This window comes from Oxyura jamaicensis, chromosome 3 (genome assembly GCF_011077185.1).
Source record: "Oxyura jamaicensis isolate SHBP4307 breed ruddy duck chromosome 3, BPBGC_Ojam_1.0, whole genome shotgun sequence".
Classification (NCBI taxonomy): Eukaryota; Metazoa; Chordata; class Aves; order Anseriformes; family Anatidae; genus Oxyura; species Oxyura jamaicensis.
This window is the reverse complement of record NC_048895.1, coordinates 49,575,978-49,590,422: the sequence shown is the minus strand read 5'-3', so window position 1 is coordinate 49,590,422 and position 14,445 is coordinate 49,575,978. Positions and strand designations below refer to the sequence as shown.

Here is a 14,445-nt window from a genome sequence, read left to right as displayed (position 1 = left end):
GACAGCAAAGAAATTGCTCTGTTACAAACAGCAGTGGGACAGGCACTCAGCAAAGACTGCATCCAGGTTTTAGACTGAACAGTGCCCCAGTAGTTAGCCTCTGCTTTGCCACACATCATAACCAGCACCAAACTTTGCATCTTATTCTGTGTTCAATGAAAGTAAGATGAAGAATGTAAAACTTTTGGATGGCATAAAATGTCAGGGGAGGTAGTATAGATATCTGTAAATAAATGTGTCTGTGCTTTTAAGTATTTTAGAAAGAAAATGAGCTTCTGCAGGTACCTGGGTAATGTGCCATGACCTGTCCCTGCAATATCTGGAATTCAGCTGATAATGATAAGGCACAAATGTCTGGAGGTTGTGGTCTTACAAAAGCTGGTGCAATTGGCAGTGGTTGGTACTGCTGGGACATATGTAAGATGAGACTACTTGGCGTTTGTTTCCAAAGTTTAGTAATACTCCCATTGCCATAAATACTTGTAGCTCTGAGAGTACCATGGGGACAGGGGCTGTGCTACTGCTGGTGAGATTTTTTTTCAAAACTTTTCCTGAGATAGGGAAGAGCCTTGGAGAACATCCTAAATTTACACTTATGACCTAAGTCAGGATAGACAGGTTTTTGTGTCTTGGTAACAGCGGGCATCATCCCGACAAATTTACCCCAAATTACTGATCAGCTGACAAAACAAAGTGTGGACCTCTTTCTCACAGCCAAAAAAAATGTATGTGCTGGTTTCTTCTACTAAGAGCTTCAAAGATATTTCTTTAATAAAATATAGCATGATATGGGAATGAGACTGATTCTTTGTTATCAGGATTAAACCCTGCTCAGATTTCTTTTCTAACAGTGTTAAACCATACGTGCCTGACCAGGGAACTCTACAGTCCCTTAGCAGAGGTGGACCATCTTCTCTCTCTGGGACTATGATTCACCTATGCATTACAAGGGCTTGCTAAAAATCAGGTGCTCTGTCAGATGTTGCAAAAGCATGCTGTACTTTGGTTTGCAGCATTTAGTTATATGAGGGAGTCCTGAACTAAGTTGGGTGTTCATTGCCGGCAGGTATAAGTTTGGTGGGCAAAATATGAGATGCCTTTTTACATCAGTCAAGAGGTGGAAGAGGTGACATATGAGATGTGGTCCTCTTTGTGGGCTCCTATGTGCTCATGTCTCCACAAGCATGAAAAAGAATTAAATAAATTAGCAGCAGTTCTGCATTTCACACTAGCAACTTTGCACTAGATTGTTGGAATGAATCAAGAATATTTTTCAGGCTACATCTTAACTTCAGGGGAAAAAACAATACAACAACAACAACAAAAATGTATTAACTCTAGACAGTTATGTATAGTGCTTGTGCTGTTTTATAGCTCATCCAGAGAGTATCAGAGATAGCGACTATATCCTTCAGTACCTGATTTTTTGTTCACCTCTATATTAGTTCAAATGTATATGAAATTGCAAGGTGTCTCAGAGATCCCCACAGAATAAACACTTGCAGAATATCCTATGTGTTTATTCTAGCAAGTATTTGTACATGAATTATCATGTGTCCATGAAAAGTCACAGCTCTATTTCATTCTGCTGAGGGAAGGTGAATAACTAAAGCACAGGGCTGAAACATCACACCTTTGAGTGAAGATATGAAGGAGGTAAAATGCAATCTTAGCTTAAAAATCTTAAAGTAGACTCTAGGAGACTTTTCATTTTAGTTCTTTGTTCTGCTTCCATTTTAACATGCTGAATTAAATGAATAAATCTGTTATTGCTTTTTAAAATGATATTTTAGTCCCCTCCCCAAATATTCTTTTTTTCCTTAGTATGTACTTATGGGACTTAGAGTCTGATATATGTAATACAAGGCAATACCTAGGGTTTTATGTACTTACCAGGATGCAACCTTCAACACCAATTTATTTACCTGATACTCTGAACAGGAGAATATTCTTTCTTTATTATTTTCACAGAGAGAATTCTAACCAAAACGATGTGAGATTATGGTGCTAAACAGATAAACAGCATTTGCTTATACCTACAAGTGAAGCCAATTGTTTGTATCACTCACTATTTAGTTGGTGCATTTTTACAGCATCCAAACTGGATTGTTATGAGTGCATTTCAGAATAAAAATGCAATAAATAATACATACAAATACAAAAATACAAGGAAATGTAATAAGTGATCCAGTCAAGCAAGAAATTAAATTACAAGTGATGTTCCTATTCTTGTGTTTTATGCCAAAAAAGATGCTAGCCTCCCTCAGGCTTTCTGCAGTAGTGTGGTTGCTCCCCTTACAACAGGAAGCAGAGAAAGTGGTACATAGCTGCAAAGCTCCCCTCTGATATAATTGTGCATCTACGCATCATTGTGTTTGGGTTCTAAAATTCATTATACAAGGCTGTCTGGTGCTACAGCAGTACCCATAAGTAAAAACACATTTTATGATTCAGCATTTTGAGAGCAGCAAAATGAGACAAGCTGTAAAGTGAGATTCTCCACAACTCCTTTGGTAAGAACCAGGCTGTATTCAGAGACCATTCCTTGGGTCTATCTCCTGTCAAAAGCCCCTGGGAGAACAGAGTAGTGAATATCCATGAAAAGAAAGTGGCAAGGCTGCCTGGGACTAGGACTTCTGAGAAAAGGAGGAAATCACAGAAAAGCTTACACTATTGTCCTTTCACCTGAGGGGACTACCCAAATAAAATATAGTTCTGACTGGTGATGAAGAAGCAGAAGGCTGGATGGGAGCCCAGGGTACAGGTTCTGTGCCCCGTACAATGAATAATATATCTTGGGTTTTGTCTGAGGTTGGGCAGAGCGGGGAGGTTATCCTCACTGCCCTTAGTGGGAGGCCACTGCAGAACCTGACAATTTTTCTATTTCTCTAAAATATAGTCTTGTCTACCATTTGCTTGATCAGAGAAGCAAACCCAGAGGAATCATTTTAAACTGCCAGAACCCTTGTGCTGCATTGCATGTAAACTTGTACTTTAAGACAATTGTCCCAGTGGTGTTGGATATCTGATCCTGCCCCCTCTCCTCAGCTTGTCTTAGGAGTGACTTGAAATTGGTTATGCATGTGTTTGGATGCTCTTTAGCTGGGATAACGTGCAAGAAAAACTTACAGTGACTTACTCAGCCTCCCCCTTATTTGTCATTAGAAGGAAAAGGTAAATTCTCTATCTTCATACTGGCTATATTACATATATATAAGCAGATACATAGCTTGGTATATAATTTGGTATACACATTTGCCATGTCTGATTTTTAAATAAATATAATTTTAGTATTTATTTAAATCACTAGGAAAAGAAATGTAAGTGTGGAAGACATATCTCTGACTTATTTATCACCAATTTTATGTTTTTTCAGATGCTTGGGATAGAACTACATCACATCTGTTAAAGCAAATGCAAATTCAAGCTGCATAGCACAGTATTAGATATAACTACATAGCTCAAATTTAATGAACAATGTTGCAGCAAGTCTAGAAGAGATTGACATTGGATTATTAAGTTTCAAATTCCCTTATTCCATGTTTCTTTCCAATTCTTTCACATCAATTGTAAGAGTCCCTTGGAAATAGGTAACTGTCTTCTGGGAGTTTTAAATATTCACTTAAATCAATACACTGACAAGGACTGAACAGCTTGACTGAGTTTGTTGAATTTTCTTTTTTGAAATTCACATCACATACAGGAGAGAACAGGGTAAGGGCTGCTACCTGTCACCGTGCTGTGTGTCCACAAAATCATTAATGGTTTAATCCTAGTAAATAGCCCAGCAAAGCCAGCAAACATACCAACTGCTGAGAGAGAGAGGTTTGGCATTAAAAACCTTCAGTTATCCCTGTGAGCATGCAATGTGCTTTCCCAAAAAGGTACTGCAACCTCAGAAAAGGGAGGACTCAACTGCATAAGAATCCAGATGACCACTGCGGAGGGCCGCAGCGAGCACAGTGGTGGGTATAAATTGGACTGCAGTGGGTGCTGCCTGCCTTCCTCATGACAACTGTGGCACCAGGGAACCAGACCAGAGCTGCCACATCTGCATCGGTGCTGCAAAGGAAGTGGCCTGGATGGGACACAGGAGCCCTGTGGACATGGTGCCCTGTGTCCTGATGGGGAGACAGGGGCCATGCAGCCACATGCATGCTGCCACGGAGCAGCCCTACACCAAAAACTGGGCCTGGACTTCACAGGTTTATTGCTAGATTACTGGGGAGATCAACCACCATACAATGATAAATAAATAATTTAAACAAGCTACCTAACCTGTCCTGTATGATTTTTTCCCACTGTCTTTTTTTTTTTTTTTCTTCCTTTTGATCTCCGTATTATTTCCCACTTGCAGGAGCTTACAGCCTCTGCTGTTTCAAAACTCTTCCATAATCTGCCTTACTTCTCTGGGTAAACCTTAGCAGGATGGTTGTGCAGACACAGCATATTTAAAGACTTTCTTGTAAGTGCCTTGGAGTGTAGTGTATTCCAAGGTCTGTAATGGTCAAAAAAAAGGGTTGTTGTATTGTGCATGCAATACTACCACAGTACGTGGAAAGTTTACCCACTGCATACTGCATCAATTTAATTATCTAAACTGCAAAAGAAGCTGGCCTACCATTTCCTTTTAGATTCAGTGATTGTCTCTGTACTAATCAGCTGTATGATAAGAAGATAAAATTACAACATACAGTAATCTGTACACTAAATATTTAAAGATAACTCTTACAGGCTAGGAGTTGCAATTTAGGACCAAAGAAAAAACTCTGTATTGCAGACATCTAAGATTGAGCTCACGTCCTAGAGTGCAGGAGTTTAGAAACATATTCTTTTTTGTAGGAGAAGGTACAGTGGTTATTATTAGTCCTCCTGGCACTTTCCAGTAAATCCTCATTTCAGATCTTTTGATGCATTTCAACCAGACAGAGTGAAATTCTCTCTGTACATCTGTGCCAAGTTGAGATATTGTTTTTATTTGATTTCACACATTTTAGCCTGCAGAGGTCAGAACAAAAGCCTTACATTAAAAGTTTTTTTCATCCTCTGTTCACACTTCTCTCTGTGATTCTGCTACCCCTTTGCTTCCAAAATACCCTACTTAAAGATAGTGTATCGGCTGCATGAAGTAGTAACCTGAGAACGAGAAAAGGGAATACTCCCAGACATCTCCTCCTGTGATGAGGCGCTCCACTTGGATCAAGTGAGAGGCTGTGAAAGATCTGCATTTGTATGACTGCAACTGAACATGCTGAACATTTACTCTCTGTTTCTGGAAGCTCCAACTCCTGCCATGCTGCACAGTGCAGTTGCCTCCTCCCACCACCATAAAAACAGTGAAACAAAATGTCCTACCTTCTGGCCATGCTTATGCTAAGATTCCCCTCACTGCTTGTCTGTGGGAGGCTATGAAATGGAAGGAGCTGAAGAGCCCAAAAGCCTTTTTGGACTGTGAGTCGCCAAGTGAAATGTGTCCCAGAAAAAACGTGGCATGTCAGCACAGCTTGCTCAAGATGAAATGGCAACTCAGCAAGTCAGTTTAAAGTGAAGGGGTAATTTAAGAATACCTGGAGAGAATTTTATAACTTGCAAGACAAAAAAGCAGATGGTTTCTAAGTCCTGGTATGGAAGCACATATGAGTTACTAGAGGTAGCTGAGAAACATGATTCCCGGCTAAATTTCCCAGTACACACAAGAAAGGATGAAGAACAGGAACAGGCTCATGTATAGAAAGCCAGAGACGATGTACTAGGAGATGCTGGGTTGCCTGACCCTTTTTACTGGAATAAAATACAGCCACTTTGAAAGTCTTTTGGTCCAAGTGACTGCCTGGACACTGCTTAGAGATGCCTGGGTGAGGAGACTAGAGGCATGGACTGCCAAAACAAGTCAAAAGGATAAATAAAAAGTATGGGCTTAGGAATATTTTAAAACAACCATTCATTTCTCAGTGAAGGCAGCTGGAGGAAAAATAACTGAATGCAAGTGTATTAAAATCAGACGAGGGTATACAGGTGGCTCAAGCACTAATATGGAGTCCTGGCCACACAGCAAGTCTTGCTAGCTGGCCTTCCCATCACATCAAATTTTGCCACACAACTTATGCTACCAACTAAATCTTTACTTATTCTGATTCAAAACACACTAAAATGGTGTCCAGACCTGGGCTCTCAACCAAAAATTTAAAGTAATTTATAAGTGAGGACTGAGGCAGTAGCTCAGCATCACCACCAAAATGGCAGCTAATTACTCAAAGGTGCACAAAGAACTTAACTCCTGTGTCCTCCTCAGCAATCCTCCTCCACTGTTCCTTCTTTTGTGCAGCCCCAAGAAGTCTCGGGTCTTGCTGAGTGTCTCAAGCTCCACCTGATGTGCATGTGTGGACTACAGAAAAGCCATGCAAGCCATGCAGCTCCAGCCTCCTGTACACTGAGCAGGGTCGATTGGAAGCAGTGGCTGGAGAAGGCTGGAGAAGGCCTCAGGATCATTATCTTTAATATCACTGGCTTTTTTTTCTGCATGTGGCTCAGAAAGGAGCCCTGCTTCCTTGGGGAGATATGTCATAGGCTAGAAGCAGTTATGGTGGAGATGGAGGGAGTGCACAACAGAGTGAGAGACACACCAGGCAGGACTGCATCCCACCTCAGCCCTTCCTCCCTTATATCTGCCCTTGCTGTCTTACAGGCACTTTCTCAGAGTGCTACTCTTCAAGCTGATTGACCCTCATAGACCAAAGTAAGGTTCATGGTCAAGTAATAGGCTAATGATCACAGCAAGACCCATATCAGAAAGTTCCAATCTCACAGCTGGGAAAAAAAAAAAAAAAAAAAAAAAAAAAAAACACCTAAAAAAAATGCTTTGTCATCAACCTGTAACACCAAAGATCTTATAATGCCACCAAGCTGCACACGCTAACAATACCTGCCCCCCCCCCCCCCCCCAGCTTCAATAAATGCAGCAGAGATCACTCTCTCAATCTCTCCTGATGGAGCTGTTCCATTTTTTATAAATATTTAAATATTCATTTGACAAGAGGAAGAGACTGACAATATCTCAGTACTGAAGATATTCACAAGGGATCTCTCAGCCCTAGATTTGAGTTGTCTCACAAAATAATACAGAGTATTTCTCTAGGGTTTGCATCAGGATGTTTTTCCTCTTTTCCAGAACACACTGCTGGTCAAGAACAGAGAGAAAGGGGGAGACTTGACCTGGAGCAATGTGTTGTCCAGCTGTAGGACATCCACCTGGGATGTGAAGGAGATGTTCTTAACCTAAGTGAATACCTTAACAATTGTCCTAGTGGCTGTTGGAGTAAATATCCCTCACACCTTACCAACTTCTTCATCCCTTCATGGGGTAAAAAGTCATCCTGGCCCAAAGAGGATCCAATATGAAACAAAATCCAATTATATGAAACATTTTGAGAGGCTAGAATTTTCTGATGGGAAACATACCCTACTGGAAAGCTCCCATCAAGCTCTATTTAAAACAGTGCTGTCTGTAGTCACTCACAGTTCAACTCAGCCAAGTAAGAGAGAGTTCACACCTTCATGATTGCACACAGCATCTTCAGTGACACAGATTGGTAAAAACAGCATGCTTTGTTATTTATGTAAAGACCAATGTTACCAAACAATTTATTTTCATTGAAACTGTGTTGGTAGTTCAGCTTGGACAGACATTTTTCAAGTTGACCTCTGTATCAGCACAAGATGTAGCTGGAGGTTTTCTGTTGACTAATAGATCCTGTGTTATTGGACTTCCCTAGTTAATTCTGCTCTATTTTACAAAGGAGAAGAAAGAGCAGGTTGGCTGGCTCTATTCCTAAAGCTAGTAGTTAAACTAACAGCACAACATTGAAGGTTGATCTTTTAACAAGGTTTACATAAGTTTGATTTGCCCTTGTAAATATAAACTGGCTTCCTCCGTTAAAGTTAACTCAGTTTAACTCTATATCTGCACACTAATTTAATTTAAATGGATGCCACTTTTCTGTTTAGAGGAAAGATTTGGAATTCACTGGATTAGCAGAGGAGAGGTTCAATGTAAACAGGAAGAGAAGGATGAAAATTGAGAAGTAGTAAAAGAAAAGCAATCTGGCAAGAGAAAGAAGAGATGACAAGAAAATTGAAAGTTTGTGGAAAACAGTTGGAAAACAGATCCTTTGAGTGAAACTGATAGCCATTTACAGGGAAGGACATGTGGCTATAGGGACAGACAGTATCAAGAAACATCACCACACTCAGAGATCTGACTTACTGAAGAAAAACTGGAAAATACATCCCAAGTTTCAATAGGAAAAGAAAAATATTGAAAACCGTTCTGGAGGCCGTTCCTATTGGCATTAAGCATGTTTCAGTTCTTTCAAGCCCCGTTTTAGGAAGGACCTGTTAGCTAGTTAGCTAGGTGCTTGCAAAGCTCCAGCAAATTCTACCTTTTCCTTCTTGGCTTCCTCAGTGGCTCCCAGTTCTGTGCCTGTTAGCACATTGTCCTTAGAAGCTTTGCAACAGACTCTGTCAGGAGATAAAATATCCTCCCAAACCCTAACATGACCTTTTGTACTATACTTCTTTGTGTCTGTGTATGGAGAGGTGTGCTGTCCCTCCTCATAAGCAAGCCTAGCATACCCCTACCTCTGTGTTGGTTTAGGTGAGGAACACAGCAGTAACTGTGCAAGCGGTTTAGATCAGAGATTGACGTTTTGCTTTGTAAAATAGCTGGATGCTTGACCTGAGACAAAAGAGCAAAATTTATAGTAACTATGTTTTGAGTTTTCAGTTGAGAAGAGTACCTTAAAACTCTGTGTTGGCTTTCTGGCTCCACTCCACTCATTGACGCTCAACAGAGGCACAAATGCTTACAAAAAATTATTCAACAAAGAATTTTATAAAAAAGCTCAGGAAAGCTCTATTGTTTTATTAAGGTGACAATGCTGAGGGGGAAGCTATTTTCTCAAGAAGAAGAAATATATTCTTATATTGTGAACTGTACACTAAATTTACTATATTTAGATATTTTTAAGCATAGGATGTTTTTTGTTTGTTTTTGTTTGTGTGTGTGATTTTTTTTTTCCTTGTTTGTTTGTTTGTTTCGGGAAGGTAAAAGAACAGTGAGGACTCCATAGCACACTGAGTTGCATATTTGGGTTATTTATTCACTTTTTTTTCCAACCCTTTTTCTGGTAACAAAATAAAATGTATTGAAGTATCATAAAGACAAAATTAATTACAGCATCAGGTCTGTATGGTATTACCTTCATCCTTATCCTTTCCATCTCCGGGACATATGAAAACAGTTCTCAGTTCTCAAACTGAATCAAAACCAATTCTCAAGTGACTCAGAGAAACCTACAGATCTTTAGGATCACATCTCTTTAGGAGATGGGAATTAACCGAATTTTAATTCTGTCAGGAAACTCACTGGTTCTTACTTATTTTGATATATATATATATATATATATATTTAATTGTGACAAAAATAATCTAAGCTCATGTCTAGCCCCATGGTGCTTCTTTAAAGATTAAGAAGCAATAAGATAATAAAGATTGCAAACGTTCTGACAGCTGCTCAGAGGGAGATGATATTTGAAGTTCTCTCTCCCCCTCTGCTGCAGCTTGGTTGTTTTTATTCTTTAACAAGGAGAATAACAGGCTCAACAGATGTGGATGTAAGCTTGTGTTCATCTTCAGTTGACCTCTACAACTTTTCACACCAACACTGGGTTTGGGAACATGGACAAGTTTACACTGCTGATGATTAAGAGACTTATTTATAATTCTGAATATTAAATAGAGAACAGGCATAGAATGAAGGGTGCTTTTGGATGACAATCATGAGGACTGTAACAAAACACTACCTTACAAACTAATGTTCAAACCCCAGCTTTCACACACAGATCCCCATGGTCTCAGACAAGTACATGTGATTTACAACCACTCAGACACAGATTTCTGCTCCCCTTTCCCAAAAGGCTATACTTGTACTTCAGTTTGGAGAGTAATGCAGAGCATCTGCTCATAGGGGTTTGTGACCCCTGTTGAATGAAGAGAGAGATGGGAGAAGATGCAATTGGAACTTGGTTACTCTGCCATTGCCTGACCCACCCCAGATGTAGAGGGGGTTGTGTACAGGGCTGCCTTTAGAGCAGGAGAGAAAATGAGAAGCAACATGTCAACATCCATCTGAGATTTAGACCTAAAAGATCATTTCTACTTTTTCTGCTACATGTGAGATGAAAAAAAAAAAAAATGCTACATACCTTACTATTCAGCAAACTATGGTCAACCAAGAAAGGATGGCAAAGAGAGGGACATATAATACAGATAGATCTGTACCTGCATTCAATCACTTACTTTGGATTTCCAGCCCCTGGTTTCTTTCTTCGGAATATGTTGAGGAAAGTGTTGGACTTGCAAGGTGCCTTGCCGTCCCCGACATGCATACGCACCACATCTGAGGTGGTGAAGGCACTGCGGACATTCCTCTCGGGCTTGGCTATGATGATGTACATCTTAGGTGTGAACATGCACCCCAGGGCCACCGTCACACTCAGGCTCACTGCGAAACAAGTAGTGATGATCTTGTAGTTGCTCCCAAAATAGATAGGTACAAAGGCCAGCCAGATGATACAAGTGGTGTACATGGTGAATGCAATGTACTTGGCCTCATTGAAATTGGCAGGCACATTGCGAGTCTTGAAGGCATAGTATGTGCAGCTCATGATGAGGAGTCCATTGTAGCCCACAGGAGCCACAACTCCTAGGTTGCTGGTGTTGCAGATAAGGTAAACTTCCTTAATACTGGGGTAGGAGAGGATGGGCATCGGGGGCTCTAAGATGATCAGCGTGACCACCAGTGTCAGCTGCACACTGATCAAAATGGAGGCAATGACCACTTGGGCCCACGCACTCATAAAACGTGGCTTGCGGGTACAGATCTTCTTTTTGCTGCCTGCCAGAATGCGTGCAATGCGGTTGGTTTTGGTCACAAGGGCAGAATAACACATGGCAGAGGAGAGACCCACCAGAAGGCGCTGGAGGTAGCAGGATGTCGTGGTGGGTTTAGCTATGAGGGTGAAAGGGCAGACGTAACCCAGAAAGATGCCAGCAAGGATTATGTAGCAGAGCTCCCGGCTGGATGATTTGACAACAGGGGTGTCCCTGTAGAGCACAAAGATAAGGGTGACAAACATGGTGACCAGGATCCCCAGGCAGGAAAAGACCACAGCCACAATAGACTCTATATTGCTCCACTGGAGGTACTTTACAGGGATGGGTTCACAGCCTGCAGTGTACAGAAAAGAAACAGAATGTTAGAAAAGTATCTGCTTGAAGAAATAACATTTTCTTTCTGGCTTCCAATATAATCTAAATATTAGCTTATGCCTATGTGCCATCGATTATTAAAACCATTTTACAAATGGCTGAACTGCAGCATGGAAAGGTTTAGATGAAATATGCTCAAAAATATAGCCATCAATTTTGGGTGACCCAAACATTTGCTTATGATGCTGCAAAGGGAAATGAGATTTAGAAAATATCTTCTAATTCATGTTGGAAGGACAGCTGACAAGCCCAGCACATCAAAGGCAGAACCCAACACCATCACTTCATTTCAGCATGGATGGGATTATTTCAAATCAGAATGGCAGCTTTTTATCCTCTTCAGACTACCTTATTTTAATCTACATCAAAACAAGAATAAAAACCTGCTACATTTTTCTGAGGGTGATTTTATAAAGAAAATAGAGTATTTGGATATCTGTTACAGGCAGAAAAATCATAAATCCAAAGTCATAATGGAACTGCACCATGGATTATGTACCTTCTCATTAAACTTCTGCCTTTTTTTTTTTTTTTCCTTAACATTACCTTATTTTCACTTTTTCAAACCCTCTGCTCCTTGTTTTTCATCTACACTCCTTTCATCAGCTCCACTAAATAATGTAATTCATTTCTTATGGAAAAGTCAAACCCACAAAACCTCTCTGCCTTTAGAAAATAAATGGAAAATGACTCCTTTACAACTAGTACAGATATGTGAATATAGGTATCAGTTTAAATGGTGCTTAACTGTCAGAGCTCTCTCCCACACCTCTAATCCCACAAAGGAATCTGTGCTGGAAATATAATATCATCAATAAATATTACATAGCAAATAAAATTTATGCTAATGGGTTGTTGAGGTTGGGAAGCTGAGCTACTCAGAACTTTCATTCTGTTTTTTCCTGATTTTTGTTCTTGACTTAGCAGTGTTAACATGCTTTTTACATGTTTATGGGTATTTTCTGAGGTTTAAAATAAAACCAGAATGAACAAGAGATCAGTACCTCCATGAGCCACAGGCAGAGCTGGGGATGTCAGGCCACCAAACTAAAGGTGGTGGTAGTTACCTTGCAAGAGAAACATTTTTAACTTGGTTTCACTGCTGAATCTTAGCAAGTGTCCCAATATTGGGATGAGCAAGAGTCATGCTCAGCTTTTTCCTCCTCAATATGGAGTATATCTTCAGAAATCATCCTGTATGAGCTAAGAGCTTGTGGCCCAGAATTCTGCTCATGTGTATCTTCCACATGTTCATAAAAAACTACCAGTTAATGCTTATACCAAAATGTAAAGTCCTCCCTTCGAAATACAGAATAAGTAAGCAGAGGTACGGATCAGGGCTGAGCAAACAGTTTTGCTGTAACCTCATTGTGAGAAAGAAAAAAGGTTTTTTTTGATTAATTTTTTTTTTAAAAAAAAAGGAAAGGAAAAAAAAAAAAAAAGAGTAAGCCTGAGGCAAAGTCCTGACATGGAAAATTTCTGCACAAACTTTTAATGTCTTCCAATGTCATACGAACTGAAAGAATGCCTTAGAATTCTGTACTCATTTTATCTAAGAGTGCCAGGCTGACTTACCTACAGGTAACGCTATCACCTTTAACATCAAAAACAACAGGAATCATAGTGTGTGCATCTGGATGTCTTATTTTATAAAGGGAAGGGATTCTCGTTTGCTCAGAAAGATCTGTTCAAGACTCAGATGGGTGAGGAAAAACTGTTCTTCCAATCAGTATGTTTCTGGTGAAATGTAATTAAGGAAAAGCTTTTTATTAGAAGCAGGAGCCGCTGGTCATTAGCTGCAGCAGCCCTGAGCAGGAATTAGCTATTATTTTCATTTAATAGTGGACTAACAGTCAGAAGCTACTGTTCTTTGATTAATACATGCAGAGCTCCTTTATTAAGCCAGAAGAAAGTCTGTGGTTGCTGGAAGGCTTCAGTTTTAATGTGTGTTTTAAGCTTAGCAACATAAGCCATACTCATATTATTCGATCTTAACATGTTCGAAGACTTAGCCCTGATTCAGCATGTAGGTAAGTCTATCGATTGCTTTAAGCTTATCCTGTGCAAGGTTTTCGAAACCTGTTTTGTTATATCAGTGCAATTCCTGTGCACTGTCAAGCCCAAAGAGCCGCATATGCTACAAACATTGCAAAAAACAGCCTGCACTGCTTGTATCAGCAAACAGTTGTTGGTTGTCAGCATCTGTGAAGGTGGGTCATTTCCCAGCTAGGAGACAGTAGGCTCAGGAAGCTTGTCAAGACAGGGGGAGGATACTCAGGAAACAGTGCACTTACAAGTTGCATACATGAAATAAATAATAATAATAATAATAATAATAATAATGATTTTAAAAGAGAGAGAATCAGTGGCAAAAACTTAAAAGTTTCTAGTAAAAAGCTGTTAGTTTTCAACTTCTATTTTCCCTTCACTTTAACCATGAATCATTTCCCAGAGCAGAAGGCTAATCAATTTTTCTTTTTTAAATTTTATTTTTAAATTATGTTCACACTGCAAGGCCAATAAGACACTCCAAGATATTTTCTGAGGTCATTAACACATCCTAGGTAGCTGATAGTCCCAAACCTTTGTAAATGTTTCATAATAGCTCTATAAAGCTTCCTCTCCTATCTTGTTTTATTGCTTGTTTAAGATGGAGAAAAGTGGGTTTACTAGCTTGACATTCATTGCTCTTATACAACTTCTGATACTATAAAAGATCTCTCTTCTTCTTTGCACAAATTACCTTAAGCTACTACTTTTAGTGACAATTTTTCAGGTCAGGTTAAATGCACAGTTTACATCATTTATGGAAAGAAATTTATTTGTGCCTGCTGACTCCACTTCTCTGAATGCATATTTTGCAGATATAATCTAAAAAATATTTAATATTTAAAACTAAAATTTAAATCTCTGGAAAGGATTGCTGAGCAGAAGAGACTGATTTCAAATAGAGAAAATGAACGAACGTCTTGAAAAATGAACGAACGTCTTGAAAAGCACGTCTTAGGAAATGGGTTAGTATGCAATCCATGTTTCTTAAAAGGACTAAGGATTTTAAAACCTCCATCTGTGATGGAAAATGCGACTAAAATTGCATACATGTTTAGCATTTATGAT

General features: G+C 39.6%; 1 protein-coding gene across 8 annotated transcripts in view; it reads right to left on the bottom strand.

The window, feature by feature from the left end:
- The window catches only part of GRM1 (glutamate metabotropic receptor 1), a 191,486-nt gene that overhangs the window by 20,803 nt on the left and 156,238 nt on the right, over positions 1 to 14,445 (bottom strand). For all 8 annotated transcript variants that reach the window (XM_035321825.1, XM_035321824.1, XM_035321823.1 and 5 more), the window contains exon 8: positions 10,357 to 11,287. In XM_035321825.1, the coding sequence (XP_035177716.1) occupies positions 10,357 to 11,287 (931 nt within the window). The remainder of the gene's footprint in view (positions 1 to 10,356; positions 11,288 to 14,445) is intronic.